At 39.4% G+C, this 27,571-nt stretch overlaps 2 protein-coding genes across 7 annotated transcripts in view; one reads left to right on the top strand and one right to left on the bottom strand.

Moving 5' to 3' along the window:
- The window catches only part of LOC119720073 (whirlin-like), a 30,063-nt gene extending 24,777 nt beyond the window's left edge, over positions 1–5,286 (top strand). The window contains 3 exon segments of the mRNA XM_038189596.1: positions 2,166–2,564; positions 4,038–4,193; positions 4,991–5,286. Coding sequence (XP_038045524.1) covers positions 2,166–2,564; positions 4,038–4,193; positions 4,991–5,182 — 747 coding nt within the window. The 3' untranslated portion in view covers positions 5,183–5,286.
- An 11,449-nt stretch (positions 5,287–16,735) lies between these two features.
- On the bottom strand, positions 16,736–24,851 carry LOC119720719 (zinc finger protein 208-like). Of its 6 annotated transcripts, XM_038190535.1 has the most exons (4): positions 24,740–24,851; positions 22,746–22,896; positions 17,759–21,519; positions 16,736–17,422 (listed from the first exon to the last, which is right to left on the bottom strand). In XM_038190535.1, exons 3-4 carry the CDS (start codon positions 20,574–20,576, stop codon positions 17,262–17,264), a joined length of 2,979 nt encoding a protein of 992 aa, XP_038046463.1. In that variant the 5' UTR covers positions 20,577–21,519; positions 22,746–22,896; positions 24,740–24,851; the 3' UTR covers positions 16,736–17,261. The 6 variants fall into 6 exon arrangements, with proteins under 6 accessions (XP_038046463.1, XP_038046459.1, XP_038046457.1 ...); XM_038190531.1 differs by having other exon boundaries at positions 16,736–21,519; positions 22,742–22,896; positions 24,740–24,850; XM_038190529.1 differs by having other exon boundaries at positions 16,736–21,519; positions 24,740–24,850.
- Between the last annotated feature and the right edge of the window lie 2,720 nt (positions 24,852–27,571).

Genomic DNA, 27,571 nt, shown 5'->3' with positions numbered 1-27,571 from the left:
TCGACAACCGGCCGTACGTGATGCTGCCTATGCTGCATGCATGCTGCATGGATTCCCCATGGACCACACCATTTGTGGTAATAAAGGGGTGCACTTTCTTGGGAACAATAATTACCAATATTTCCCCAGTTTAAAAAAAGGAAAAAGACAACTAATACTTTTTATGGAGTTTGAAACATATCTTTATTTGATAATCAGTTGTTCATCGTCACAATATATTTTTTTTTCTTGAAATGTATTCAAGAAACGATGTAAAACTCAAAACAGGGGTGAAACCACCCCTACGAAATTAATGGATTCGTCCATAAAAATCTCGGCATCGTGTTGACTGTTTTCGCAGAAAGTTACGATCCAAACTTGAAGTTTTGACGTTACTACTCGTTAGTAATCACAACAATTTGATAAGTTTTGCTGTAAAAATGGACTTGTTTATCCTTTAGGACAAAACAACTCAGCATCTGTTGCCACAAAGCAGGATTTGTAGTGCTCCAGTCAGACAACACATGGTGGGTTGCATACTCTCTCAAGTGCTGGGGGAAAAATAATGTCATTCGACGGCACAGGCTCACTGACGAGCCAGCCGGCAGCAATTCCCGTTTTTTATTTCTCATCATCAATTTCCATATTTGTTTGTAAGAGTAATCGACTGTAAATGATTTGACATAACATTTGTGGCCCTTTTATAGTTTTCGTAGTGCAAATGGAACTGGTTCAGAGCATTGTGACTAGAATTTGGAGGCCTTACAAAATTGAACCGCTGCGGTTGGTGCGGCTTATACGCCGATGCGGCTTATACGCCGACTTCAAATCTTAATTTGCAGATTTTTGCGTGCTGCGGCTTATACGCCGCGCGGCTTATATTCCGAAAATTACGGTAATAACTTATTTTAAATATTTTTCACATAGTAGTAAAGTATAGGCTTATAACCATGCATGGTGAAAAAAGCTTAGTAAAAGTCACAAAAATAGTGATAATATGCTAATTTGAATACAAGTCACCAAAATCAGTCTTGTCTACAGGTTATTCTATGTAAATTGGACGTTTTCGTAGTTCATACACATTAAAAAACCTTCCCACCAAAATATATTTTGCTCTGGTAACTTTTATTGAAGCTGTCCAATTATTCATGTCAGTGTTAAGATCATCTTCTCAGTGAGCAGTGGGTTAAGTTCATTGTTGCATAACATTACATAACAATCAAATGTCATGCCCTTTCAAATGTTAAGATGGGCTTCATTGTAAGCGCGTTTTTTTTGAAATGATAATGTTCAAGCATGCATTGGTGCATTTTGTGTTGCGAGTACATGGATACCTCCGTGGACAAACAGGTTTCGCACATGAAATGTTCAAATTAGCATAGCTCAACGACAAAATGTGCAAATGCAACGATTTTTTGTCACATTTGCTTAAAGGTCAGTACTTTAATAGCTACTAATTGATAATTAAAATAATTTTAAAAATAGGTGAAAATTGCTGTCAAATGTGGGTGTCCTTTGTTTTTTAACCACCCTGTACACTCAGTGCTGTTTGATGACTTGCATTAGTTGCAAAATAAAAACATTTCAAGCTTCTCTGGTTGGGACTCAAACCCACAACCTCCTGCTTACTAGTACAGATGTCACATGGATCATGTGACTCATCTTTAAAGGTGCATGATTTAGAGCCCTATATCTGGAAAACTAAAGGTGTGGTTTGGTTTAAATTTGGTATGGTAGACATGTTATAGGTAAACATTAAGGAGACGTCATGATGACGTAATTATGGGTCGTGTGAGGTCACCTTACATGTGCATATTATAAAGTCCTATATCTAAAGAACTACATACATGTACAAATTCCATTGGGTTTAAACTTGGTATGTACGTAGACAAGGACGTGTCATAGGTAAAAATTGAGATGAAGTCCTGACGATGACATTACAGATATTGTTACATGATCGTAAAGGTGCATATTTTAAAGTCCAAGTCTAGAGAACTACAAGACTTGCCGAAACAGCTTATAAGTAACAGAACTTTGTTCGTATATGAAATCAAACATTTATATGACAGCCCATGGATGAAAAAAAAGCATAAACATTTTTACCAAATCATATTGCGGAAAAGCCCTTTGATGTTCTATTCATTGGACAGACATTGACCTCTAGTTGCAATTTGTGTTCTTTGCAGCATGTACCCAGAGAGCAGAAGAGAAACGTCGAGCAGAATAAAAGGGCCAGCGAAGCCCTTCTGGCACTGAAGAAGCAACCCAGGACTAAAACCACTCTGACCAAGCCTGCCAACCCGCCCCCTCCCCCACCCTCCCAATTCCTCCCACCCACAGCATCCAGATCCAGTACTCCCCCACCCCCTCCACCTATCCCAGCCCCTCCCCCTCCTAAGGGTGAGCTGAGGGGCAGTGTACGTCCCCCGCCACCGCCCCCACCCCGCCAGGGGTCGGTGATCACAGCGCGGCCGGCCCAGACGCATCCGCTGCAGGATCAACCTGGCACATCGCACACACTAGGGGGCAGCAAACGGACGTCGCGTACTAATGGTCATTCTAACGTTAATGGAATGCCTGAACATGTGAGTGTCATTCATATCTGCTGAGAAAAAAATCTCTTCTGAAAAAACAATTGGCATATTTACAAAGCTATAATGAACTGTGATAGACATCCTTTTTTGTTGTTTAACCTCAGTTACTTGTATTTTTTTGGGGGGGGGGGACTGGGTATGGGAATAGACTTATCACCCAATCCTCGATTTTATCCTTTTGCCCACTTGGCCAGCACTTACCCACTCCCTGATTTTAACTGACCCATTTTCAAATGTAACTTAGCAGACTGTTTGCTCATTGGTTGTACATTTTCTTCAAGCTGACCAATTTTTTTCAGTATCACCGTAGTTTGGCATTAATTTGTCCATTTTAGGAATTATTGGTTTGAAGTACTGTACAGTTGAACGCCGCTATACCGAACACTGTTATACCGAACATTTGGCTATACCTGAACATCAGCCTTGGCTCCCAGTTTTAATGTACAAAATGTACCGAACATCGCTGTTGAAAAAAGTCCACAGATTAACAAAAAATCTACTGGTTGTGCATGCATTAAACACTATTTTGGCCACTTTTAATTCTCGAACATAATGAATGACCCATCGTTACATTGTGTTTGAATGTTGAAGAGGGATAGATGGCTATTATTTCCCCAAGGAATAAAAGGGAAAACCACTGCTAAAGTTTTGTGATGACTCCTCGTGTGGCTGCAGGATGTGAGAAATGCCAGTTCACTATTTGTCATAAGAGAGTGCCGACGGTTCAAAATTGCTATGCCGAACGATCGTTATTACGAACACTTTCTGTGGATCCAACGATGTTCGTTATAGCAGCGTTCCACTGTACTGGAAACTGGTGTGTTTTTTATTAATGAATAAAAAATACAGAACAAAGTTATGGGCCCTTAAAATGTGAAAGATTTTTATTTCTTCAATTTTATTTATACTTTTACAATGTAGTATAAAATAGCCAGTTGTACTTGACCAGACTTACAATCTACTCGTTTTTGAAAAGAATGTAGTAATCTAGATGCCACTTCAGTGGATTTGTACAAAGTCTGCGGAGAAAAGAGTGCATTTTCAAAATATTTTCCAACAAAATTGGAAATGTTTCTCAGTCCCAGATTCAAGTTTTGTCAACATTTTTGCAATGACTGACGTTCATTCAGATAATATATGATGAAAAAAGTGGGGTCAGAATGCAACATTCTTTACTTGTTTTCATTTACAAGTACCTTGACTCCAACACCACAGGCTATGGAGTACCGAAGTGAATACGTCACGCGCACAAAATGTGTGTGAAAGACATTAGCGCGTGATTCAGCCCGTGAACCAACACGCGCCCGTACTCCATTCGTTTGCACTACACTTTCTGGTTCTAAATGATGTCACACTTTGGTACTCCATTAGGAAGACAAAAGTAAAATGCATAAGGAAGCAGCAATTTATTTTATCCTTATATAAAGATGGAAAAAAATAACCAAAAACCTTATATGGTTTCAGGTTATGGAGGAGAAATTCCCATTGGTCAATCTGAACGATGAATTCCCAGAAGGCATCGAGCTCATCAGTGTTCGGAAGACGAAGCCTAACCTAGGCATCGCTGTAGAGGGTGGGGCAGGAACCAGACAACCTATCCCGAAGATCATCAAAGTTCAGGTAAGGCCATGTCTGCATTACTTGGCTGTGGCTGCCAGTATTAAACACATGTGTCTATGAGAAGTGGTGTCAGCCACTTCCTCAGAAGCATGTGTCATTGCAAGCCATAACCAAGCTACTTGACGTAACCTCATCCTTCACGTTTACTTTTCAGGTTGAGTAAAAAATCCCAAAACCCAAATGGCAGGACCAATTTTTGAATGAAGTTTTGCCTATAGCATTTTTAAAATCTAGTATATATGAAAGCCCAATAAATGAGCTTTCATTTAGTACAAGAATCATTCAAATCAAATCACTCATACTTTTCAAGTTACAAATTTTTGAACACAAACACAGTTTTAATTTCCTTCCACAGATCACAAAAACGGTACGGGTTCTTTTGCAAATTGAAAACAATTCACATGCACCCCTATGAGAATTGTTCTGTGGACAGAACTTTAAAACGGTATTTGTGTTCAAAATTCCGTAACTTGAAAAGTACATGAGTGATTGGAATGATTCTTGTACTGAAAGAAAGCTTAATGACTGGGCTTTCATTTTCTAGATTTAAAAAGTGCTACAGGCAAAACTTCATTCACAAAAAGTGCTACAGGCAAAACTTCATTCACAATTTGGTGCTGCCATTTGCGTTTCGTTTTTTTTTACTCGCCCTGTACTGTAACAGTGAACCTCACAAGTTACTTTGCCCACATTATTTTAAACAAATTTAATCACTACAAAAAGTCACATTTAAAGATACATATATGCATGTACATAGAACCTCTGAAGATTTTAATTTTTTGTTTCGTTTCCGACAGTATGGTGGATCTGCATACCACAACAGCAACCTCAAAGTAGGTCATATAATTCTAAAGGTCAACGGGAGGTCACTGCAGGGTCTGACGCATCAGCAAGCCACACGCTGCATCGCAGAGGCCTTCAAGAACAAAGCCAACGACGGCATCAACTTTCTAGTCATCGACTCCAACAGGTACACCATTCAGTACTAGGTGAGGCGGGGCAATGTCCCGACAACGCAGATGTATAGTATTATATTAATTAAAGGGAAAATACAACATTTGCAAACATCCAAAAATAAAACTACCAAAAGCATTTTGAAATACCTTGCTGGACTGTTAGTGAATGACAGTGTAAAGCATCCTGTAAAATCATGGCACCTGGTATACTGTCATTTTCAAGAAAAGTGGTATTTTTGTATCAATTTCCAACGCTGATCGGCCGATCAGCGTTGGAAAAAACTGGCTTTTTTTCAAATACTGGCCCCAGTTGACCATCACACTTGTTTGCAATCGATTACACACCTATGGACGGGTACAAGCCAGCTAGACTGGTTGCCTGACGTTACAATTCCCCAATGTATGTAAACTGCTCTGTTTCTTCTTATATGGAGTCAGGGAACCAGACTACAGGAAAATGATTGTTTTTCTTGATTTTTATAGCATTTTCGAACCCAAAACCTCAAAAAAGTCAGTGTAACTATATTTGCTATATATTTCCAACCCCCCAATTCCATCCATTTCTGAAAATTACAGCAAAAGCAAATGATGTATATTCCCTTTAATGACCATGCAGCATGCTTAACCATAAATCTAATATATTGTGGCACAATCAGTTCAAGCCATGTAGGATCATACATTTTGCAATATCCCTGGAAAAGTAACTACCTTTTTTATGACAGAGCCTTGCTGAAAAAATGAAGATGGGACTGGTATCAAGTATCCAATGAAATTATTCTGCTTCAAACGGTATCGTTTGGAAAAAAACTTATATTGGGTGTGGTTTCAAAGCACACTTTTTTATGTGCATTTGCAACTGAGTTCTGATATGAAACCCAATATTGGACGTAGTATCCACTGCTCAAGCTGGAACTTCAACAAGTAAAGATTTTCAAAGGACAACAAATGAAAAAAAAATACGCAAAATGCAAATTATGATTCTACATGTACATGTACCTTAAATATATTTCACTTTACTTGGCTAAAATGATGCGCATGTGCCCTATATGAACCCCTTTTAGGAAACAGCATCTATGCAGCTGCATTTTTTGTTCCGAAACATAGCATTTAGAGATCACCGGCGAAGTTACATTCCATCTAATTTACTCTATGATCAACATGCACATCGATTCATGTTTGTTCCCAGGACACATTCCAAAGTATTTTACCTGCGGTAACGAAGAGAAAGTGCTCTAGTAATTTGTTATAGACTGATTCGGCCAACAAAAGTAGAGCTATTTTTGAGGTGGAACCATATTGGCTCTTAACAGACTTCACTTACTCTGGTTAATACAAGGCAAAAGAATGCTCAGAACTCGTGGAGCTTGTCGCGACGCCGGGTGTCTGAAAAGCAGGGTTTATGAGAACTTGTTGAGAACAGCATTACGATTTTAAGCAGCATTATATATTCTTTGGCATATCGGGGTAAGCATCGATGCAGTGTAGTGTGTAAAGTATATTTTCAATTTTAGTGAGGCTGTCTTTTGCATATGTGCGGACGAATGATTTGTGCTCATATTGCATATAATGCACTCTGGTCGCTGATGCCATTTTGCAACGCCACTTTTGTTTGGATTGATGTAAAATTTCTTTAAAGGCATTTCTAAAACCAATATCATGATGTCAAACTATTGTGAATGAAAGAGGTGTCAAGCAATACATACTTGCATTATTCAATTTTTTTTGGGGGGGGGGGTAGAAATTGATTTCAGAGTTAAAACTGTTTCCAAATGATTTGCAAATTGTGAAATGCTTTAATTACGTGTAAATTGTGCCGTTATTGAAATGGAGGTTTTCCAACTGTCTTAGTCTTCTCGGTATGTATGTAAGAAATGTTGAATTGGATTGTAGTCTGGAATCATTCATTCTTTTTCATTGAGTGAATGTTGTACTACATGTATTTAAACTTCATCAGGAACTTTGATGTAGAGATTGAAACATTTCACGTTTTCAGCATTTCAGTTTTGAAAACTGGATTTGAAGGCATATAGGATCATTTGCACCTATCCCAAAAGTAAGCTACTGAATTAATATACATGTATGAAAAAAAAATCTTACTTGGATAAAAGATTGTACTGGAACTAAACACCCTGGCTTGCTGTAATTGAGACGAAATCAAGATATGTAGGTGACTTCCAACAATCAGTCAATTGACTGATTTTTGAAATATAGAATAGACAGAATCATGTTTCGTGATCAAAAGATTGTGCATGTTTTTCATTGTTTTCCTGAAAAGTGTAACACCACGCTGAAATTTCAACAAATGCATGAAAAACAAATGATCCAAAATGAATATGCCTTTAAAAAGGTGTGTACAAGTCTTTTAATTTTAATCAAGCCAAAATAATCCTTTAAATCATGCTTTCATTAATTCAATTTTTACTTCGTATCTTTGTAAATATTTTAATGCGTCTTTTCTACCCCAAACAAATACATTTTTCTACTTAACTTAATATATCAGAATGTGCCTGTTGAAAAAAAAACTGTTAAAAATAATTAACATTGCAGCAATAGTTACTTGTATAGCAATAACATTCCTTGAGACTTTTGTACTTGCATGTGGTTTGTGCTCATGAATTCCTTATTTCCTTATCGAATCCCCAAAGGAATTCTTCACATTGTGGACATGTGGTTGGGGTTCTTGATTTGGCACTTGTATTTTGGGCATTTTGTACTTAAAGCTCATTAAAACGCAACGAAAGTGAACATAAACATTCCATCGGTCTGAACTTTTACTGACAAGAAAGTAATAGTAAGGCAGAAAAGCAAATTCTATTTTGTGCTGTTGCATTAGTTTTCACCATTGTTTTAACTGGACAAAAATCTTGTTACTGTGGTGCGTACATAACCAGCCTGTGATGTTATGTTTTACCATATGTGCATTACGATACTTGATATAAAATTCATCAATACCTAGGACAGTTGACCCATTCTTATTGGTGAAGAGCCCGTCAAGTGGGTGGTTTTAAACGGTTGATGAAACACTGGCTGGTTTCAAACGATTTTCAGTTTCAGTGGTCCCTGTTACCCTTCTATTGACGTTCAAAATCTTCACTTAGGCATGCCCAGTACTACCAATGAGTCCGTATTGCATAGAGTCCTAAATTCAAACTACACCGGCACCGCAGATTCTGTCTGTGCCACATCGCATGCCAATCACCATATAAGGAGATTTTTTGTACTCGCGAGAGGCACATGCCATAACATAGCCAGATTTTAATTTTTTTTTAAATAATAATCAACTTGTCTTGATGTACACCATGTACACTGCAATGTGGGCTAAATCTTACTACCTCCTTTTCAGTACAATTACATTGTATTCCTTTTTTTTCAATCAGAATTTGTATCTTCTCACAGTTTGTACCTTAAACTCATATTTGTGAAAAGAATGTACTGCATTCTGCCTCACTTTTGTACTGTACATACTAAACATTCCAGTATTAAAGAAATTAGCTTGAAATTTAGACTGCCTTTGGAAAGCTTTGTAGATTAAGATGTACTTTGTCGCCTTATGCTTTTCCACTTTTCTATCTTGCTGCATGGCCTTGTTTTCTACTTAAAATAACCTATTGTGTACTTATTTAAAACTACAAGAATTGTATATGAACCCACAGCACTGTATTTTTATATAAATGTATTTCCAGCAATACTGATTGAATAAGGTTTCCCTCATTGGTTATGAGCGGAATCTTTTCAGTGTGTAAATTTGTATGGTTTATGAACATCTGTTGGAAATTGCAGGACACTGTTAAATGTCAAGACAGTGTTGTGAAAATCAAGCCCTTGAAAGATTCAGGCAACTTAAAACCTAGCTTGAGTAACTCAAACTTATAATGTTGTATACTGGATTTAATAAAGAGTTCTAAAAAAACCGGGACTCTCTGTATCACCAAAATGGCCCTTTCCCCTCTATTATCCCAACCCAGATTCCATTATACATCATTGGGTATGTTTAATGGCTGGGTTGGGCTCATATACAGGGGGAAAACCAGCTCTATAAGTCGAATTCCTGATGAGCATTGGAGCCGGAGTTACTCAAGCTACTTATGTAAACCTATAGTCTCTGAATCATATTTCTTAGAGAAAACTAAAGCGGTCGGATGTTTCATCCTTAGCGAGGACGTCCTCAGAGGCAAAATCGTATTTCTTGTTTGTGTGGTGGAGTGAGCATTAAAGTTTGCAGTTGCACCATGTTATGAGAACTCTTTTTAAAGTTTGTGTGGTTCTGGACAGAACCGTGGGAACTCTTCGTTTCGGGCAGTATGCTCTGCTGGTCATCACTCATCAGGACTGTCTCACACCATGGAGCATGCTCACACCGAGGTGCAGCTGCATGCATTTCTTGCCAAATGGTTGCAACTTGCAAACTTACAATTTTATTTTCACTATATTTTGTGTACTGAGCTATTTGTATTGTATCTGCTTAATACAGGGTGTATACAAATAATGTTATTTAAAAATACTGGATGAGTATTTTCAATTATGGCCTTGAGCAGTACATGGGCGCTGCCAGTGTGGTTGCATCTGAATTGGCGTTTATCAGCTTTCTATTGATACCTTATAATTACTTGCAACCCTGCAGTCATGGATGACTGAGCACCACTTTCAAAACAGGAGTTTATCACCATCTTCTGTACAATAGGGCTGATTCTGAGCAGTGCGATGAACTGTCCAAATAATGTGACTTAATAGTTTGTGTGTTGGAAAGGGAAAGGCCTACACAGTTCACGCCAGCTCATCATGCCAACACTAAAATCAGACCAACTTGACAAAAGGTTTCGAAATTACAATTGCTTGTACGTATGGGTCCTATGTACTTGCTTTTGTATTGGTATTTGTACATGTATGCCACTTTTTAGGTTTTTTTTTAATGTGACTTAACCTTGCCTGTTACATTTGAAGGGCTACGTTTGATTTCTATACAGTGTCATTGTTTTTCTGTGTTTTAACTTTTGCTTTATTTAATGTTGCTACTTTTTTTAGCTGCTTTTTTAGAAAGTTACTTGAAATGTAAAGTTAAACAATGCAGGGTGTTACATGGCAAAGAAAGTATTTTTTCCCAGGCATTTTTATCTTAAGAGGCTGAACTTTGTTTGTTTTTGCAACATTTTAAATGTCATTTAAATGTTTCTCTACTTGATGTTTGTTTTTTTCATTTGATGAAAAATCCATACATGCGAAACTTGGCTATATTGATATTGTATAAAAGTACATGTAATTGATTTAAGTGCATTTGCTACTTATGTTTTAGAAATAGTATGTTTGTTTGTTTGAACATCATGTGTGCGTGGAAAAAGCGATATGAAATAGTCGCATATCATGCTGTTTGGAGGAAATCACCATTCAGTTTATATTGGCCAGATTTATTGTGTGATACATTGCCTTTTAGTTCATGTACTTGTACATGTACTTTGCCCCGTGTTGGCAGAAGTAGAAATGTACTGTAACTAGTTGTAATTAAATCTGCTCATTAAAGTTTTAATAAGAGAAATACTGATAACTACGTTTTCTAATCAAACTGAATTTTAAACCTTTAATTGGTTACATAATTGAGCACAGAGTCAATTAACTTGTTTGTTTTTTTCTTCATTTGTTTGCTCCGTCCTTGGAATATGTTTATCGATTTCAGTTATTCACAACTTTGTTTTGTTCCATCCACAACTAATACACAGATTGGGAAGTATATATCCTTTATTTATATCATTATTGTGTCTGCAAATGCGGGTGAGAAAATATACGAAATTCTTTTAACTGCATTCAGTTACATTACGTTAATCAGGCAAAGTGCGTTTGCCATTTTAGGGGTAACTTGTAAATAGTTTGTAACATAATAAGAGTGTTTGTGATGTTATTCAGCATCGTTTTATCTTTGAAATTCAGTGTGGACTTTCAAACTAGTTTGCTGGTATTAAAGAACAGAGAGGACTGATACATGTTTGTTGTTTTTGTATAAAATAATGATGCTGGTTTTTCCTGTTAATGGTTTGGGCTGGCCTGTTACTATAGTCTGTGGAATATAGGGTTTATAATTATGCGAGCAGATTCGGCGATTAATTATGCAAAACAAGACTGCCTCTTGACCGCGAGATTCTGACCATTCAGCGGGCGCCTTCTATCGGGTCTACTCTTCGTTTTTAAATACGAAAACATGTACAGCTTGTGGGCTGAGCTAACAAACATCTTCACCAAGATCTGACATTTCTAAGAAATATTGATGACGACACGAACATGCATCTCATGCGGACGACCTGTCGGGCGACCATTATATACGTGAACATGAACTCTGGGGCCATAAATAATGGTTCCCTCAGAGGTGACGAAACAAACACCACGAGGGCGACCATGATTGCAATATAGGTCTGGTTCCCTGACCCCATTGTGCTTAGGACTTCAAAAACGGGGTCCGGTAATTAAATCTAGCATACATTGCCGGAATTCCGGGTAATGTAATATTAAAGCATGACGTGGGGTAGGTCTGAAACCCGCCACGCCTCGTGAATTCTAAATCACAACGGTAATGTTTGCGCGCACTTAACCAGCCTATTGCAAAATGGCAGTAGGCCTGGACACGGATGTGCATTTTTGGAGGTACTGGCATGATGAGCTTCAAGTTTTGTTGAAGTTGAACGTATCTCTGGCAACTATCAATAAAGAGAGAAAGAGAGTGGGTTCATCACACAACGAGTCAAGAATACCAGGGAAGAGCCGAGAGAAGAACAGGCGCAAATAAAAAAAAACGCAACAGAGCATTAAAGCTCAAAGAAGTAAGACTTTGCTCAGTTTCATGTACAGTATCAAAATGATCTTCATTCATGCAAGAAAAACAATGAAATACATGTACATGATAGCAAGAATTGTTTCCAAGGATATTCCACATTTTGAGTCAATTGTTTTGACCCAAGTTGTTTCTTCTTTAAATATTCTTGTATTGCTGTTATACAACTTGTGCAGTTGAAATGCTTCAAAGTTGCGCGCATTCATGGAGACTCTCGTGATTTTATGTACTTTTTATCGTAAACTTGACAAGCGTGAGTTTCTTGATAATTCTGAGTTCAATCACCGGCGCCCATGCACAAGAACAGCGATCCAAAAATGCGCGCGCACAAAATGATAACACCGGTACGGTCCCCATATTTAAGGACGAGGAAATGGAATCGCGCTTTCGCCTCGTCCATTCTTTGCACGAATCTATACAGTTTCGAGTTGATTCTCTGACTTAACCTATTTCTTAAAACGGCAATATGTTAATGCAAATAAATCCCTGGTTTATCAGGTTTAGCACATTCACCACATTTGTGACTAAAATGCACGCATTGCACCAAGACAAGATCCTATTGTAAACCCTTCGCAAATGGGTGCACACCTTTTGTTCCATTTATCATATGCACTGTACATATGTCTTATGCGAAATCACACACACACTCACAATCGCTGGTGTTTAGTGCTGTAGTGCGACGAACACGCCTGTATATACTTCCAAAGCTAAATGGAGTATATACTTGTACCTAACAGATGGGATCACACTGGATTCTAAAAACTATTCAATGCTTTTGATGCTATCTTTTACGGGATGGATTTGAGGAGTTTCAACACCAAAAGTTGGCAAGCCCTTCATACTTTGACCACATGTCTTTGCCAATGGAGTACACATCAGAATATGACCATCTCACTCGCCACAAGAAATTTGGAAAATACATTTGGAATATCTGAGAAGTATCGATTGGGTAAGTTTCATTGTATTTCTTTAGTTATTCTTCCATTTTCTGATTGTCCTTTTGTTAAGTCTTTTTTGCACAGGCTAGTTCTATTATCTTAACAAAGGAAATAATTATACAACTAAAATTAAATGGGTTAAGACTAGATGATACGAACTTAAACGGGGATATCAATGGAGTTTTATATAATGCATCTGCAATGATAAATGATAGTCTTAATTTAAAATCAAGTTAAACATTAATATATAGACAATATAAAAATAAGAATTCAAAGAAAAATCCTCACCGTACATTAAATTAAAAATGTCAGTGCGGCAAATTAAAAAAATATTGCAAGTGAAACTTGCGCGACCCCAGGCACGTTGGAAGGTTTTATAGTCAGTTTTAATAGTACGGACACAGTCAGTCAATCTAACCCAAATGGAGGATTTCTAACTCTATTGTTTTGACAGTAGTTACCTCGACCTGTGCACATGTACGGCAAGAGCAACCTGGCCACAAACCAGAAGTTCCTGATTAAAGTATTTCTCAAGTTACCTATTGTTTTAGCAGTGACCTTTATCTTTTACCTGTCGGCCCACCATGGGCGTCAATCCTGGGGGGACATGTCCCCCCCCCCACTTTTTGAAGGGTGGGGGACACAATATCAAATGTCCCCCCCCCCCCCCCCCCCCCAGATTTTGAACTCGTGCCTCATTTACAGGGCCCTATTATGTACTACAATGTATCTTTTGCTAAGAAAATATTGGTTATCATGGTCAGAAATTGCCTCAGATCGCACCACAGAGCATTTAGAATCCAAAATTGTTCGGGCCCTCAGGCCCCAAACCCATCGCCTTTAGCTTAGAATATAATAGCTTATTCAATGACTTCAACCTCGAAATGATTTTTAAATTATTATCTTTTGCTGGGAAAATATTGGTTCAAGTGGTCAGAAATTGCAGATCGCACCACAGAGCATCTAGAATCAATTTTTTACCGGGGCCTTAAGCGGGCCCCGAACCCCACGCCTTTAGCTGAGAATATAATAGCTTATTCAATGACTTCAACCTCGAAACTGATGTTTAAATCATTATCTTTTGCTCAGAAAATATTGGTTAAAGTGGTCAGAAATTGCCTCAGATCACACCACATGAGCATCTAGAATCCGATTTTTAATTACCTCCAAACCATGATGAGCTCAATGCACCATAGGACGAGACTACAGCACATGACTCGCATCATAAAAAGCCTACCTCCAAGTTTCTGTAATTGTATCATGTGCGATCATTTCACCGTTATGTACTGTGCTGAGGAACTAATAATCCGTAGTAATAACACCCCCAGCGTGAGCTTGTTTGAGAGCACATTAGGCCTACCAGTACCAGGCGCGGTTCTACGGGGGGCTAGGGGGGGGGGGGGGGGGGGGGGGGCCCAAAAAAAAATTGTGTCTAGCCCCCCCCCCCCAAATAAATTCCATAAAAAAGATTGGATTAGCAAAAAGAAGGATTGTGATGTACATGCGAACAGTCCCCCCTAAAGAAGAAATAGCCGTGACAAGGGTGCATTAGTTAATATAGAATGATTTTAGGATTTTATTGGCGCTCCCCATTGAAAATATGGCATGAGCCCCCCCCCCCCCCCAAATATTGGTTCTAGAACCGCGCCTGAGGCCTACATCAGTAATACCGCGTTAAAAGAAAATACATGCGATTCAGATAGGGATCGAGGCGGGAATTACAGGGTTTACCCGAGGCTGCGAGAACTGAATTATTCTTGGTAGCTTTTAAACAAGTTCAGTTTTAACTACAGCGTAACTTCCTAAAACGGGGTCAATTGTACTTTGTACATCTGAAATCATGCACCTTTCTACTTAAATGTAGATATTTCAATTACGGGAAATGGGTCATTTGGTAGGCATTCCGTTAGACTTGTGCAAACAGTTTTCCATCTTTATTGTCACTAAACCCTCAATTTTACCTTATCCTAAACCCACGAATTTCGATATACATGTATGTTTTGGACCACGAGCAATCGATCCAGCCTCTTTGCGATGATAGATATTTTCCTCTAAATAGGAGCCGACATTAGGATTATGTATAATTAATGACAATAATTATGTCTCGCAAAGGTATTAACGGGTATTTCAAATTCTTAATTTCTGACACACGTTGACAAATGAAGCAACAAAATCCATTATTTTTGACAACAGAATACATCACACTTTATTGAATGTGTGTACATCATGAATTCTTAGTGCCTAAAACAGATGAATAATTATCTCCATAGCTAATATTCTAAAAAATCTTTAACACAATTCTACTTAATACAGTACATTCGACTCTCTGACACTCTCAATCATACATCCTAAACTGGACTAAGCAAAACACGTTTATATCAGACTTGTTTTATTCAGTGGAGTGCCAATCCCTTTCGTTGTGAACATTAATATACACGGACATGACCAAGGCTTTTTGTATGCTATAACCATAATTTATAACCATAGACAGTTTATAACCATAATTTGACAGCTGTTACATAGAAATTACCGACAAGTGCATGTATGTTATTAAAGGTAATACACAGCATTTGCTGTTGCTGTCATTTTCAGGCATGAATGGAGTGGGGGTTAGTATAGCAAATATTGTTACATTTATTGCAAACAAAATGTGTACGAACTAATTTTGGTAAATTTGGGGCAGTACCGCTATTTAAAAAAAAGTTTCCCAACCATCGTAGGAAATTGATACAAAAACTCCACTTTTCTTGAAAATGACAGCACATATGCCATGATTTCACAGGATGCTTGAGAATGTTATTCACTTACACTTGAGTTACAATTAAGTGAAACGTATATTCCATAATAATTTCGTAGTTTTTTGTTAACGTTTGCCAATGTTGTTTATTACCTTTTAGTACAAAAGAATTACAAATAAACACAAACACTTTAAGGGGACACTAGCTCCTGGAAATTGCGCCCACTTGGGTTACATAAACCCAAGTGCATGGGCGCTTTCTAGGACTTTAAATTTGGCAATTTCTGTACTTGCGAGAACGAATTTCGGGGGTCAACAAATTTGCCTCTCAAAAATCAAGCTATTTTGGGTACTAGTCTTGATTCCAATCTCACATGTTCCACCAGTGCATCGCATGCTGCGAACTTGCAAGAAATTACATGTACATGTGAGTTGGTGCTCTTCAGGCCGAAGTGCCCCTTTAAATGTAAACAATCCATCAATTTAAATACATTGTACAAATAATATGCTAATGTACTTGTCCAGGTCAACGCAGGTTTCTTTATGGTGTAGATTATGGATTTTGTATTGGTTTTTCAACATCGATCATTTGATAGCACTAACTTTCTGGAACAGCTTTCATGTTTTTTTTTACACGTTTTCTAATCAAGGTCGTCCTCGATTTGACCCCTGTCCTCAATTGACCTATCGCGGTAGGAGAGTGTCAACGCAGATTGTGAAATATGGTCCAATTACACGGAACATATAAGCGGCGTGGAACGCACATAGACAAACAAACCTTAACATACAACCTTCCATAGGGTTGTCTAAGGGGCGTGGCTAACTCACAAACAGCGATAGGCCAATTACTCGATGACACTTCATATATGAGATCAATTGTTTTGATCTGTGGTAAAGCCATGTATTTAAATTGGTGGATTGCTTACATTTAAAGGGGCACTTAAATGAGTCCTCGATTTACACCATGACCATGCACACAAAAATGATCCCTTTATTAACCCTAACTCCCTAGCGTATTTTACTAGGGACTGGACCAAGTCCATCAAAATCCATCAGTTACTGTGCTTCCAATACAAAGCTGTACATGACACAATGGAATCCACCACTGATGCATAGGTTGACAATGACATTCATGGACTTGCTACACATGGCTTTTATCACAATAGCAGAACAGGAAGCTAGGCAAAATCAATCGCATACCCCAAGCACTATTTCAGGCCATTAAATCCCAAGTCCAACGTACTCCATCAATTTTTAGTCACGCCAGGTCTTCTGGACCAAGTCCCCCAAAATCCACCAAAAATGGGGGGATGAATTTTGATGGAATTGGGGTGGTTAGGGTTAAATAGGGAATTTTGTTTGTAGAGGATTTTACATGTCTGACATCCAAATGCTTTCTCACCAGTGTTGACAACCCCCCCCCCCTACTTTGCACACTTAGATGAAATAGGCTTTACCACAAATTAAAACAATTTCTCTAGTGGTTTGCCACTAGTGGACCCTTTCATGTGTACTCAGATGACCCTGTTCAGAAAAGGCTTTACACCAAAAATCTCATAAAGTAGTGTTTTTGTTTTTTTGCCAGAGCGGATTACTTGCCAGCACCGGCCCTCCAATGTGTACTTAGACTACTGGTCCTTTGATCAAGAAAACCCTTATCATAAGCAAACGTTTTCCTTCGTGTATCTTTTTGTGTGATTTTAGATTTCCTCGTAGAGCAAAGGTTTTACCACAGATCTTACAATCAAATAGTTTCTCTCCTGTATGCACCTTCTCATGTGCACCTAGATTACATTTCTGAGAAAAGGCTTTACCACAGGTCTCACAAATATATGGTTTCTCTCCAGTATGCACCTTCTCATGTTTGCGGAGATAACTTTGACAAGGAAAGGCTTTACCACAGGTCTCGCAAGCAAATGTTCTCTCGACAGTGTGTATCTTTTCATGCACATTTAGACGATTTTGGGCAGCAAAGGCTTTACCACAGAACTCACAAACATATGGTTTCTCTCCAGTGTGCATCCTCTCATGTATGCGTAGTCTACATCTCTGAGAAAAGGCTTTACCACAGGTCTCACAATCAAATAGTTTCTCTCCTGTATGCACCTTCTCATGTGCACGTAGATTACATTTAACAACAAAGTCTTTACCGCAGGTCTCACAAACAAATGGTTTCTCTCCAGTGTGCATCCTCTCATGTATGCGTAGTTTACTTTTCCGAAAAAAGGCTTTACCACAGGTCTCACAAATATATGGTTTCTCAGCAGTGTGTATCTTTTCATGTCTGTTTCTACGACTTTGGTCAGCAAAGGCTTTACCACAGAACTCGCAAAGATAAGGTTTCTCTCCAGTGTGCATCCTCTCATGTATGCGTAGTTTACTTCTCTGAGAAAAGGCTTTACCACATTTCTTACAATCGAATGGTTTCTCTCCAGTGTGCACCCTCTTATGTACAAGTAGACTACTTGGACAAGGAAAGGATTTACCACAGGTCTCACAAGCAACTGTTCTCTCACCAGTGTGCATCTTTTCATGTCTGTTTCGATGACTTTGGACAGAAAAGGCTTTACCACAGATCTTACAATCGAATGGTTTCTCTCTAGTGTGCACCCTCTTATGTACAAGTAGACTACTTAGACAAGAAAAGGATTTACCACAGGTCTCACAAACAACTGTTCTCTCACCAGTGTGCATCTTTTCATGTCTGCTTCGATGACTTTGGTCAGAAAAGGTTTTACCACAGATCTTACAATCGAATGGTTTCTCTCCAGTATGCACCCTCTCATGTGCGATTAGCTTACTTTGACAAGGAAATGCTTTACTACAGGTTTCACAAGCAAATGTTCTGGCACCAGTGTGCATCTTTTCATGTCCGTTTCGACGACTTTTGTCACAGAACTCACCAACATGTGGTTTCTCTCCAGTGTGCATCTTCTCATGAATGTGTAGTTTACTCGTCTGAGAAAAGGCTTTACCACAGATCTTACAAGCAGCTGTTCTCTCGCCAGTGTGCATCTTTTCATGTCTGTTTCGATGACTTTGGTCAGAAAAGGCTTTACCACAGAACTCACAAACATATGGCTTCTCTCCAGTGTGCATCCTCTCATGTATGCGTAGTTTACTTCTTTGAGAAAAGGTTTTACCACAGGTCTCACAAACAAATGGTTTCTCTCTCATATGCATCTTCTCATGAATGTGTAGTTTACTTCTCTGAGGAAAGGCTTTACCACAAGCAACTGTTCCCTCGCCAGTGTGCTTCTTTTCATGTCTGCTTCGATGACTTTGGTCAGAAAAGGCTTTACCACAGATCTTACAATCGAATGGTTTCTCTCCAGTATGCACCCTCTCATGTGCAAGTAGCTTACTTTGACAAGGAAATGCTTTACCGCAGGTCTCACAAGCAAATGTTCTCTCACCAGTGTGCATCTTTTCATGTCCGTTTCGACGACTCTGGTCAGAAAAGGCTTTACCACAGAACTCGCAAACATATGGTTTCTCTCCCGTGTGCATCCTCTCGTGTATGCGTAGTTTACTTCTCTGAGAAAAGGCTTTACCACATGTCTCACAATCAAATGGTTTCTGTACCGTATGCACCTTCGCATGTTTGCGTAGGTTACTTTGACTAGAAAAGGCTTTACCACAGGTCTCACAAAGAAATAGTTTCTCCTCCGTATGCTCCTTTTCATGTGCACGTAGATAACTCTTACCAATAAAGGCTTTACCACAGGTCTCACAAACAAATGGTTTCTCTCTATTATGCTCCTTTTCATGTGTGCATAGATTACTTTGTATAGAAAAGGCTTTACCACAGGTCTCACAAACAAATGGTTTCTCTCTCATATGCACCTTCTCATGTGTGCATAGATAACTTTGACTAGAAAAGCCTTCACCACAGGTCTCACAAACGAATAATTTCTCTTCCATATGCACCTTTTCATGTGCGCGTAGATTACATTTACTAGCAAAGGCTTCACCACAGGTCTCACAAACAAATGGTTTCTCACCAGTGTGCATCTGTTCATGTCCGATTAGACTACTTGGCTGAGAAAAGGCTGTACCACAGGTTTCACAATGAAATGGTCTCTCTTCAGTGTGACACCTGATATGTTCTTGAAGATAACCTCGCTGAGTGAAGGCTTTGCTACAAAGACCACAAACAAACGGTTTTTCTCCAGTGTGCACCCTGTCATGTATGCCAAGATCACCCCGAGTAGCACAAGCTTTACCACATGTCTCAAAAACAAAAGGTTTCTCTCTCGTATGCACCATCTCATGTGCGGGTAGATTACTTTGAATAGAAAAGGCTTTACCACTGTTCTCACCAACAAGCTCTTTCTCACCAGTGTGCATCTTTTCATGTCTGTTTAGACTACTCCGCTGAGAAAAGGCTTTTCCACATGTCACACAAACAAATGGTTTCTCACCAGTGTGCACCCTGATATGTTCTTGAAGATGTCTTGGGTAAGAAAAGGTATTACCGCAGAATTCACAAGCAAACGGTTTCTCTCTTGTATGCACCCTCTGATGTGCGCTTAGATAACTTTGAAAAGGAAAGGTTTTACCACAGATCTCACAAACATATGGTTTTTCATCAGTGTGCATCTTTTCATGTCTGCTTAGACTACTTTGATGAGAAAAGGCTTTACCACAGGTCACACAAACAAATGGTTTCTCACCAGTGTGCATCTTTTCATGTTTGTTTTGAATCTTTTGTTGAGAAAAGGTTTTACCACAGGTCTCACCAACAAATGGTTTCTCACCAGTGTGCATCGTTTTATGTCTGTTTAGACTACCATGCTGAGAAAAGGCTTTACCACAGGTCACACACACAAATGGTTTCTCACCAGTGTGCACCCGGATATGTTCTTGAAGATATCTTTGGCTAGTAAAGGCCTTACTGCAGGTCTCACAGGCAAATGGTTTCTCACCAGTCTGCATACTGTTCACATCTGTTTAGACTACGTGTACCTTGCTGCGGATGGACTTTACTGGAGGTCTTACAAACCTATCCTTTCTCTTCAGAATGTTCTTGTACCATGTATGTGCCCTGTTCTGTATGCGTACCTTCAGAAGTAAAAAAGCTTTACCAAAGGCCTCACTCAAAAATGGTTTCTCACAAGCATGGACGCACAGATTACCTCGCTCAGAACAGTTGTACCACAGGTCTCATGAGGAAACAGTGTCTCAGATGTGTCCACTCCCTTGTAGCACTTCCTAAAGCTTGAAAACAAAAAATGGTTTTCACTTTTGTGTCCAATGTTATGAGTCTCTTATCTTGATGGCCGACAGTACATGTAGTTCAAACAAGTGCCTTGCACTGCAACCTTTTGTCTTTTACAGCATGCCCCAGATTTTGAGAGCATCATCGGACTGGCTGGATGTTGATCTTCCAAAACATATCCTTTCTCTTCAGAATGTTCCCGTAGCATGAATGTGCCCTGTGCTGTATGCGTACCTTCAGAAGTAAATAGCTTTACTACAGGCTTGACTCACAAGCATGGGCGCACAGACTCCCTCGCTCAGAACAGTTGTACCACAGGTCTCGTGAGGAAACAGTGTCTCAGATGTGTCCACACCTTGTACTTGTAGCACTTCAGGTTAAAGCTTGATGACGAAGTTTTTTTTAGAGAAAACGCAAAATTGTTTTCAATTTTTGTGTCCAATGTTATGGATCTCTTATCTTGATAGCCGGCAATACATGTAGTTCAAACAAGTGCCTTGCATTGCAACCTTTTGCCTTTTACAGCATGCCACAGATTATGAGAGCATCATAACACTGCCTGAATGTTGATCTACCACAGGTCAGTCGGCGATTGCTTCTGATCACAAGATTTCACAGTGGAGAACAGTTTGTCGTCAGTGTTGTCACACAGCAGGAATGCTGTAAAATTCAGGAGCAAAAATGAAATACATTCATTAATTTCATCCATAGGCTACAAAATACTGCATTTCTACACTGTAGCCCAGAAGCCCTTACAGAAGAATCTCATCTACACACAGACGTTTCATTTGTTCAGTGGTTACTTGGTCATTGGTACTGTATACAGGTATTCCAAAAAACTTTGACCATAGAACTTGTGCAAGAAACGAGAGTTCTGAGGGTGATTTGGCTTTTTTCTTTTCAGTTAAGATGACAAATTGAAAAACAAAAATTAAGTACCTCTAGTTCACTTTGGAATGCAGAAGGCTGTGATGAGATTTAAGGTTTTTTTAGGCTAAGATCCTGCTCTTAACTAATTCTTCAAGCTTGCAGCAAACATGGCAAATTTGACAATTATAAGACCTGAATTGAAATTGTACAGGACACAGGTACAGATTCAAGCATCACTACTGTCATTCAAACTGCACTTGTCTTTACTAACAAAATCCTGTCGACTCGTTATCATGCATAAGCGATGCATCGGGCACTGTAAGGGAATCGCACTCGGAACCGTTTACAAATGCTGGGCATGCACAACCACAACACTTCATTCAAACAGAATCGGACATTTAAAGTGTCCATGAATGCGTGGTGAGCTCTCGGATTACTCGGAATTTAACAGGAAATTTCACTTTTCATCGGATCTGAGTAAACCTTAGAACTTTGATCTTAAGGCCAAATAAAAAAACATGTTGAGCAATGAGCGTCCTGCCTTTTTGAGAAAAAAAAAAGGAAGGAGGCCTTTTTTTCCTTCAAGATGGCCACCAGATAAAAGTATAGATCACTGAGGTACTAAAGGTTACTTTCTATCTTGATTAAAAGTGAAATTTACCGTTTATCGGCGAGGGCTGAACTCACTATTTTGTATGCTGTATCAAATTTTTTTTTGTTGATTCGCAATGCATCTTGGGATTGGATGACAAACAAATCAGGCAATTTGTGCACAAACCAATATAGCCGAGTACCACTTACAACTTTCATTTGATTCCTTCTAATTTTTCAAGAATTTAATGAAAATTGTTTAATATATTTTTGCACTGGTAATTTGACATACAATTATTTTTTTAAAAATCACTTTTAAAGCCTAAGAACATTTTTGGGGAAATCCCTTTTTTTAGAGGCCAGTTTCATTACTCATACTTCTGAAATTAAATGTTAATATCTTGAGCCATCTCATACTGACCAACCAGAATCAAGATGTCAAGCTCACGCCCCTAACACTGACCAATCACACAGGGCTTGCAAGCTCTCTCATTGTCTCTCCGCCATCACTGACCTAGCTTGAGTAACTCCAGCTTACACTGACCATTAACACAAGGCCTGGCGACTGGTGGTATCCTGAAATTATTTAAAAATACAATGATTTCATATTTTTTTTTGTAAGCTGAAAAAACTGAATTTTTCATATCCTGGAGTCACCATAATTGACGCTGGTAACACTTGCAACACGCACGCGTTTCCCAACGCAAATTGAATGCCATTGCGAGTGTGTCAAAACATATCCTCGTCATTTTAGGGGGTCTGACGATACAAAATATATTGCTAAAATCTGATGCATTTACAGGTTTATCGATGATCACATATTAAATCCTGGAAAAATAATGAAGAAAAAGTATTTTTAAGCTAGACTGGTCCCATACGTACCCATAGGTTTGTGCATAAACTGCATTGCCATGATGAAGTGCAAATGTCACCGAGTCAGGTTTATCAGGATATCAAATTTTCATATAGCCCATTGTGTGGCCAATTTACTGGACTACCTCCGTAAATAAAGGCCACACTTGGAACATGTACAAAAACGTGTCAAACTTTGTCAAATTTTGATTTTCACATTTAGGCTTAGTTTGTAGTTCATTTTTGCTTTAGAAGCATACTCACCCTCTTTATAGGCTAATCAGAAAGTGCTGCCTTTTTCGGATGTCTAATTTTCGTGAAATTTCATGTTGAAATTTTGATAACCAAACATGTGCAAACGAATCTGGAAATTTCATGAAAAATAGACATCTGAAAAAGGCAGCACTTTCTAGCATAAAGTCTAAAGAGGATGAGTATGCTTCTAAAGGAAAAATAAAGATAGTGGATATTTTGCCGGAGGTAATGACGGTAAACTAACGATTACTAAAGGTTTGCCGGCGGCAATCCATATCAACAGAGGGCGCTGTACTCTTTAAAATAGGGCTGATTTATAAGATGTATTAAATTCCCACCAAAAGTTGTGTAGCACGTTTGGTGTAATGGTTAAACAAAGGCTCTAGTAAGCGGGATGACTCGCGTTCGATTCCGACCGCACCACATTTTAAAGTTTTTTTTTCTCATCCCCAAATAAATAAGAATATTCTTCTTTTATTATTTTAACATGTCTCAAACATTTTTTGCAGAGTATTACATTTTCTTTTTCAGATTTGTGGCTCTGGAGGATTTTTTTAAAAGGGAAATAAAGTCCGAAATTATAAAATGGTCTGAATCCCATCTTGTGAATACGAGGTTACAACGATAATTTTGGCATGGAGCCAGACTAAAACTTGTCACCGGAAAATGTTTAAGTACAAAAAAACAGTAACTGCGCATGTTTGTTCAGTGCATATCCGGCAAACTAACGTTTACTAAAGGTTTGCCGTCTCCGGCAAAATATACACTGCCAAAAATAAACTAAAAACTAAGCCTAAATGTGAAAATCAAAATTTGACAAAGTTCTACTATGAAAGATTTCCATATCTGGCCTTCACTTGTCACCCTGTGCACAAACCCTATGGCCATGGGACTGGTCTGAAAATCTTTTAAGTATTTCCTCAGTAAAACTTTGTGTTCTCAGTAAAAATTTGTCAGTGCTAATTTTGACTTTTTTTATATTTTTAGGACATATTATTAGGCCTACCACTTTTCGATGGCTGATGGGTCATTTATAAATTACTGATGGCCAGATATGGGAATCTTTCCAAGTTCTACACGTTTTTGTACATGGTCCAAGTGTGGCCTTTATACGGAGGTAGGCCAAGTCCAGTAAATTGGCCACATGACATGGGGCTAACTTGAATCATAGGCCTACTAGTACTACATCGACAGTGTCATACTCATTCATAGGGAGAATGTTGCAAATTGTAGTATTCTGCCCTCCCAAACCACCTACTTAGGGATCTGTTGGAGATTAATAATTAAGATTGTGGTACTTAGGTTAACTTACTCATCGTTAGAAACGAGAAAATGTCCGGTTCAAATCCGAAATCTTCTCTCCGTGCTTGCAGTCGCCATCTTGTCATTTGTAAAATTTTGTAAGCGTCGAACATAACATCACCACATGTATCGAGTTGACACGTACATGTACGTACATGTACATGTACTTACATGTACACGCACGTACACGCCGTGCACGTACTCTAGACTTGTTTCAAGTCGGAAAACCACAACACAAAAACCACTCAATTTACCACGTTCCACTACTGTGTTTATAATGTACAGCACGCGTACAATTTGGAGTGAACTGTGAAGTGCATACATGAACATGTGATTTCAAAAAGTTATAGAAATTGCTTGGGTTGCTGCACTTGCACTCTAATGTAATGCATAAAACATTGGAGAAAATTTACCACAATTGCACTGCATTTTAAAAAAAAATCTGCTGGATCTGGATCTGGATCAATACTGCAAGCAATCTCCCGTTATGGGATGTGTAGTGTATGCTGTTTGACCTGTGTTTACCCACGGACCATGGTCCGTGGTATCACCAGTGACACAGCTATCATTACATTTACATTAAAAATGGGTTATCAAACAATTGATTTATACGTATGATCCATTTGTTCTCGTATTTATTTTTCGTTTCAAAATACGTTGCTACAAAATAAAAACTCTTGCATGCAGCCATTTTCCTTAGAATTTTTAGGCCCTCTTAACTAGACCTCATGAAACTACAAATTAATGATCATTTCAACATTTTTTAAAATGTATTTTATGCTGTCCTTCAAATTTATGTTTATCCCACGTTCTTCTGGTCGCACTGGTGTTCCCATGAAGCTTCCATATACATTTATATTTAGCATCAAGAAAAAAATCTTGCACCTCCAGTACCGTATAGGAAACATATTTGATTAAAATCCAACTCAAAGGCCAATAATTAAAGTGCAGATTTGCCTGAATTAACTATATTGGTTAATTCGATCCCATGGCATTGCATGTATTATGTTCCCACGTGTTCCCGTGCTGTCTTTTAAATCGCCATGGACTTCCATGGGTACTGTAACATCCAATGGTGGTTCTATGGCGTCCACATGGGCTGGGGTTGTATGGTCCACAATTACCCGTGTGCCGTGGCACATGGTTCGAATTCTCACGGGGCAAGGCACTTTACCAATATTGCTTCGTCCAGCCGTCCTCCTTCGGATGGGACGTAAAGCTAGCCGTAGGTCCCGTACGAGTTTTGTGAAATGAACCTACTTCGCTAAGAGAAGGATTTTGCCCCGATGTTACATCGGGGCTAAATCCTTCGCTAAAGGAAAGGGACTGAAGGGAAGGCGTCGCTTCTACCCTAATGGAAAGGGTGTACCAAGTTGAGATGGATCAACTACGAGCTACCATCTCATGTGGCACGAAAGCTGGGATAGACATGGGGAAAGTCCACCGGGCTATATAGTGGAAACATCCGACAGTGTGACGAAGAGGAATTCTTAGACAGCTAGCGCTGTGGCTGATACAAGAGCAATGTCGATCCCCATCATGGCTGGCTGCTGAAAAGGAGGGAGAAAGGGCAGGAGAGACAGGAAAAAGAGGAAACAGAGACAGGGACGGAGACATGGGAGAATCGGACAGGGTACGTGGGTATCTAGAGCAAGAGAAGATGGTGGAGGGAAGATGAGGGAACAGATGAGAGTGCTTGACCATCGTCCAACCGACCTTTGATGTCCTTAGCCAACACCTGTCCTGCAATGATCCAGCCAGACATGGACCCAGATCTGATCCGTGACATCGACATGGACCATTTTTGACCAACAAAAACAATCTCTGTATCCTCTCGTACCTCCAGTCCAGCCTTTGTGGAACGGTTTAAATAGAGGCGCTGCCTGAAGAATACTGGGCTGGGCGGGAGCTGAACATCAACTGGGTAAACTATTGGGGATTTAGTTGCTGTGAGGAATTCTTCATGCCCCTCAAGCCTATTCGTACTGAATTCAAGATCTACGCCATCGCTGGGGCAACGTACAGCCCACCAAGATGTCTGAGATAGCTTTGCGGAATACATTGTACCACCACATCTTCACGGATAAGCTTTATCTTTGGCAAGCCTAGTCCGGTCATCGCTACCAAAGAGAACATACCTCAATGGGCAGTGATGAGCAATAGCAAAGGACTCCCCCAGGACGTTTCTCCGAATGCCAACAACAAGATCAAGAAGACTGCATTGGCCAACTCGAGCACAACGGTGAACCTTTTGCACAAGGCATAGCCAACTTTCTGCAACAATGTGGAAAGAAAGCCGGATTATGATGCTGATCTCCACTGCTCACCATGCCTGGAGGGATTCAACTGTCCACACCCTCAAAGGAAATGTGCTGACGCGGATAAAGGCCGCTTGCAAACCAAAACCATCTTGGCTTCTCCCCATGCAGACCGACTACCCCAGGTGCATGGGCAGCGTGGACCGCAGTGACCAGCTGTGCTCCGGCATGCCCGCAAGTCCCAGTTCTGTTGGCGGTCCATGCTGTTCTTCCTATTGATGTCGCACGTGTCAATGAATGGTTGCCACCATTACTCCATCAATGATCCTGGCAGTGAAAGCGAAGAGGAGCTGGAAACCACCTACAAGATGACCCACAGCAAACATTGAATTTGGTTTTGCACCTGAATCAGTTGGATTTTGATCGGATGGGTACTGTTATTGCAAGTGGGCTGTTGGAGTTTGGTGGGTTGGGTAGGGGTCTACCCGATGTTCCCCAATACCTATGTTCCCCGAAATCCTTAGGGTTAGGGGAACATAGCCTAGGTATCGGGGAATACATGTATAGGTATGCACCCGGTTGCG

The sequence above is a fragment of the Patiria miniata genome, unplaced genomic scaffold (genome assembly GCF_015706575.1).
Source record: "Patiria miniata isolate m_02_andy unplaced genomic scaffold, ASM1570657v1 HiC_scaffold_9, whole genome shotgun sequence".
Lineage (NCBI taxonomy): Eukaryota > Metazoa > Echinodermata > Asteroidea > Valvatida > Asterinidae > Patiria > Patiria miniata.
Note: the sequence above shows the minus strand (reverse complement) of the source record. Positions and strands in the feature narration are given on the sequence as shown.